We start from the raw sequence: 5,473 nt of genomic DNA, 5'->3' as shown, positions 1-5,473 counted from the left end.
CCACCTTAGGTGTATGTGGCTGGCGCCTTAGCCGCTTGAGCCACAGGCGCCAAGCCAAACTCTTAAACTCAAGTTATCCTCCCTCCTCGGCCTCCTAAAGTGCTAGGATTTCAATTCTAGGTACACCTGGCCTGGATTTACTCATTGGAGATTTGCCTCATTTTCTTTCCTTACATGTTCATACTCATAACTATTTACTTCTGAGTCATTTGGTAGTAGGAGACATACATCATTTCCTTTTACTCCTGAGTACTTCAGTGTGTATTTTGTAGGAATAAGGATTCTGTTTTTTAGAGACAGAACCTCAAGCTATCGCCCTGGGTAGAGTGCTATGGCATCACAGCTCACAGCAACCTCCAACTCCTAGGCTCAAGCAATTCTCATGCCTCCACCTCCCAAGTAGCTGGGACTGCAGGTGCCTGCCACAATGCCTGGCTATTTTTTGTTTGCAGCTATCATTGTTGTTTGATGGGCCTGGGCTGGATTTGAACCCACCAGCTCATGTGTATGTGGCTGGCACCTTAGCCACTTTAGCCACAGGCGCTGAGCCAGGATTTTGTTTTTTTAGATAAGCATGATGCAGTTATCAATTTTAGTAAATTTAACATCCATGTAATACTTTGTTGTCTGTATTCAGTTTTGTCAATTCACTCAGTAGTGTCCCTTTTTCATAGCATGTTTTTTTCCTTCATTTTTACAATTCGTTCTAAGGATTACATATCATTTGGTTGCCATTTCTGATTCTTTTTCTTTTTTCTCTTTTTTTGAGACAGAGTCTCTACCTGTCACCCTAGGTAGAGTGTGGTGGCATCACAGCTCACAGCAACCTCTTAAGTGATTCTCTTGCCTTAGCCTCCTGAGTAGCTGAGGCTACAGGCGCCTATCACAACAGCTATTTTTAGTGATGGGGCTTGCTCTTGCTAAGGGTGGTCTCAAGCCTGTGAACTCCGTCAATCCACCTGCCTCGGCCTCCCAGAATGCTAGGATTACAGGTGTGAGAGCCACTGTACTGGCCTAGTATCACTTTTTTGTTTCTGTATCCTGCTCTTTGATTAATACAATTTAAGAGGAGGGGCTGCTTGGATGTTTCTTCAAGTAATAGAAATAAGAAGAAACCTTTTCATTACTTTCATAGAAATTTTTCTTTGGTATTTTATAGCATTTAATTTTTGGCCTGTACTCTTTTATAAAAATGTTACAGTTTTTGCAGCATGAGTCCTTTACAGCATTAAAGTTCAGTGGTTTAGAAGTATCTGTTTGAAAAGCAGCTGATTTGGATATAAGAGAAAATTTGCATTATCTTGAGGTTTGTTCTTCTTTGAAACCAAGTCTCACTATGTCATCCTTGGTAGAGTGCCATGGCATCACAGCTTATAGCAACCTCAAACTCTTGGGCTTAAGTGATTCTCTTGCCTCACCTCATTAGCTGGGACTATAGGCACCTGCCGTAATGCCCAGCTATTTTTTTTCTTTTTTTATAGTTGTCATAGTTGTTTGGCAGGCCTGGGCTGGGTTTGAACCTGCCAGCCCTGGTATATGTGGCCGGCTACATATGTGGTAAGCTACAGGCACTGAGCCTTTTATCTTGAATCTTGAAAGAACAGTTGATTGAGTGAATAAAACAGGGTGTCACTTGGGGTAGAGTGCACTGGCATAATCATAGCTCACTGCAACCTCAATCTCCTGGGCTCTGTGATCTTCCTGACTACAGGCACTTAACTACCATACTCTGCTAATTTTTCTATTTTTTTTTTTTTTTTTTTGCAAGGGGTGGGTCTTGCTGTGTTGTTCAGGCTAGTCCTGAATTTTTGGCCTCAAATGATTCTCCCACTTTGGGCTCTTAAAGTGCTAGGGTTATAGGTGTGAGCCACCATACTTGAAAGAACAGTTTAAAAAAACCCACATCGTTAACACTGTCTCATTTGTATCTGTAAAAAATTCTAATTGTGAGGATTGTGAAAAATGGATAATACCTGTTTTTGTGTAGAGTTACCCCACTGACACTTTCTGGTGTTTCTCATTTTCTTATGTTTTATACATAACTTAATTCTTTCTACTGATCCAGATATGGTTTATTTAATAATGCATACATACAATAGTTTACAGTAATTCTGTTACGGTTCTTAACCTTCCTAATGCCATGACCCTTTAATACAGTTCCTCATGTTGTGGTGACCCCCCAACCATAAAATTATTTATGATTATAATTGTTAAAATTATTTATAATTTTATGGTTGGGGGGTCACCACAACATGAGGAAGTGTATTAAAGGGTCACGGCATTAGGAAGGTTGAGAACCACTGTGTTAAATCCTGTGGAAGGAAGGGAGTTTGAGGTTGCATAAATCTTTGGTTATACGTCTTTTTCTCCTCTGGGCTCAGTGGATACAGTTGCTCTAAATAGGATAAGGAAGAGCAAATCTGTCCAAGGACTATCCATTTTAACTTTCTTCCTTGATACTCAGCTACATTGTCCCATCAGCTGTGTTATAATTAGACTATTGGTCACAAAGGGAGCCAGGTGAGAGAATTTGGATCATTGACACAACTCATCCTGGGGTCGGAAAAACAAGTTGGTGGACATGTGCCATGATTGATGAAGGGCAATGCATTCATTCCTTTTTTCTTTACCTCTTCTTTTTCCTTAAATTTTATTTTGTGAAGAAACTCAATCATTTGTCCTATAGAGTGTTTTGCTGTCTGGATTTTGCTAATTGCATTCCAGTGTAGTAAAACATCTTTTATATTTTTTGTGAATTGGTAGAATGATTTTTATTTATTTATTTATTTGTTTTTGTTTATTTTTTTAAGACAGAGTTTCACTCTGTTGCCCTGGGGTTGAGTGCTGTGACATCATAGCTCACAGCAGCCTCCAACTCTTGGTCTCAAAGGATCCTTCTGCCTCAGCCTCCTGAGTAGCTAGGACTACAGGCCCTTACCATGATGCTTGGCTAATTTTTCTATTTTTAGTAGGAGACAAGGTCTCGCTGTTCTTCAAGCTGGTCTCAAACTCCTGAGCTGAAGCAGTCCACCTGTCTTGCTCTCCCAGAGTGCTAGGATTACAAGTGTGAACCCCTACATCTGGCTGAGAATGATTTTTCAATGCAATCTAGTGTAGTGTTTTTGCCAGCACCGTATGGTTGCCATGTTGTGGTTGCCATTTTATGTTGCCTGAATATTTTTAAATTGTTATCTCTTGGATATTTGTAAGCGAACTTGCCCCTTAGAAGGACATTTGTTAAGCTCTGGCAAATGACTTTATTTCACATTTCTATAGTAAAGGCTGTGTATTTCGTTTGAGATCAACTTCTGTTTAAAGATAATAAAAACTTAAAAATAAAAAATTTCTGGCCACTCTTGACTGTTAGACTTGAAGAGAAGACTTAATGTTTCGTTAGGTCCAATACTATTTTTCCTTAACTTACATGAGAACTTAGTTTTACCGATCTTAGTTTTATATTTACCCAACCATTCATTCTCAAAACTTTTTCTGTGAATTAAATCTTGAGTGCTCTTTGAATGAATTATATGTGTTAATGTATTTCATAATTAGGAAAACAAACCATTTTGCTATATGATACTTAGACATTTGTTATTTCAATTTAAAGAATGAATAGCTTTTTTAATACCACATTTCTTACCTTAAATTAACATTTAAAAATTAACACACTGCTTGGTAAAGTAATATGAGCATCTGTTTAATTTCATTCTTGTCTAACTTTTGAATGTGATTTGACTTAGTACTTCAGTGTATTTATTTCATCCTTCTCTCACACTGGAAATATTAGGTGACTCATAATTTATAGAAGGAGTATTCTTTTTTAAAAATGTTTACATTTTTTCTTGGCTTCTTGGTATCTTCTGATGTTCTTATTTCTAATAATGTTTTCATATAGGTATTTCAGGAGCCAGCAGAGGAAGAACGAGATGGCAGAAAAAAGAAATATCCTAGTCCCCAGAAGACTCGTTCAGAATCTAGTGAACGAAGGTTAGTGTTTATTTTTAATTATGAAGACATTGATAACTCATTTTCACTTGCCTTGCAAGGGTGTTAAAGGGATTTTTAGTGTATAAACTGACTCTTATCTCTCTAAACTCATTAAACAAAGAGGATGTTGTCTTTCTTCCTTCCATTCTGTTTTTTTTTGTTGTTGTTGTTTTTGTCTTACTTTCTGTTCCTTTTATAAACAGTCATCATTATGTGCTTTCCCCAAGAGTTCAGGGGTGGGAGTAGTCTCCTTAGAGAATATTAAGGAAATGTTCCATTTGGTTAGGGGTGCTCAGTATTAAAATCACCCACATCATTTTATACTGTAACTAGTACAGTTTGTATGTTGAATCATCAACCTACCATCCAAAAAAAAAAAAAATCTGTCTTTGTTTAAGAAAACTTTGTTTTGAGCCTTTTTTCTTCTCTGTTTCTAAGTTTCTGATTTTCCTCTATCCCTCCCTATATTTTGGATTCTCCTCTTTTTTTTTTTTCACTCCTTCTCAAGCCAGTGTACTTGAAGTGGGAATATTTTTACCTTTTTTATATATTGGCTTAGAAGAGTTTTGTGGTAGTCTTGCAACTTCTAAAAAAGCATAGATGTTACACATTTTGACGACTGGAGAGTATTGCATACTATAGATTTGTTTGCAGACTTGGTCTCTATAGCTTACATATGGCTTTTATATCTGTGTATTATAGAACACGTGAGAAAAAAAGAGAAGATGGCAAGTGGAGAGACTACGACCGGTACTATGAGCGGAATGAATTGTACCGGGAGAAATATGATTGGAGAAGAGCTAGGAGTAAGAGTCGGAGTAAGAGCCGAGGCCTGAGTCGTAGTAGAAGCCGAAGTAGGGGGCGCAGCAAAGATCGGGATCCAAATAGGAATGTTGGTGAGTAGATAGAGTGTCCCTGCTGAAAATTCAGCACTTGCTTATCTTCCTGTGTCACAAGGGTACAAGTAATTCCCGCAAAGGTAAATGTACCTTTATATGTCTAAGCAATATAAATGCTGGAATTTTTCTCAAAAAACTGAATATTGTAACAAAGACAGAGCTCTGTTCTCAGGATAGAGTCAAGGGAGTTTGATTAAAAAGAAGCTATTTATAAGTGTACCATAGTTATGTCTAGATTTGACTCATTTTTATATAATTGATGCAAATGCCTTTTAATCAACAAGACTATCAGTTAAGGAAGAGGGTTGCCTGCTTTTGCTTTTTTGCTTTGTTTTGTGTTCTCAAAGTAATTGATTTGCTTAGTAAGCTTGTCTAAAATTTTAAAATTAAAAAGAAAAAGTTTTTTTTTTTGAGACAGAGCCTCAAGCTATCCCCCTGGGTAGAGTGCTGTGGCATCGCAGCTCACAGCAACCTCCAACGCCTGGGCTCAAGCGAGTCTACTGCCTCAGCCTCCCAAGTAGCTGGGACCACAGGTGCCCGCCACAACGCCCGGCAATTTTTTGCTTGCTGCCATCATTGTTGTTTGG

General features: G+C 38.0%; 1 protein-coding gene across 2 annotated transcripts in view; it reads left to right on the top strand.

Moving 5' to 3' along the window:
- RBM27 (RNA binding motif protein 27) overlaps positions 1–5,473 on the top strand; it is a 93,489-nt gene that overhangs the window by 26,199 nt on the left and 61,817 nt on the right. For both annotated transcript variants that reach the window (XM_003782078.2, XM_023515615.1), the window contains exons 4-5: positions 3,896–3,987; positions 4,690–4,883. In XM_003782078.2, coding sequence (XP_003782126.1) covers positions 3,896–3,987; positions 4,690–4,883 — 286 coding nt within the window. The remainder of the gene's footprint in view (positions 1–3,895; positions 3,988–4,689; positions 4,884–5,473) is intronic.

The sequence above is a fragment of the Otolemur garnettii genome, unplaced genomic scaffold (assembly GCF_000181295.1).
Source record: "Otolemur garnettii isolate 467f Iridium unplaced genomic scaffold, OtoGar3 scaffold00003, whole genome shotgun sequence".
Lineage (NCBI taxonomy): Eukaryota > Metazoa > Chordata > Mammalia > Primates > Galagidae > Otolemur > Otolemur garnettii.
The sequence above is the reverse complement of the archived record's forward strand: the minus strand, read 5'-3'. Positions and strand labels throughout refer to the sequence as shown.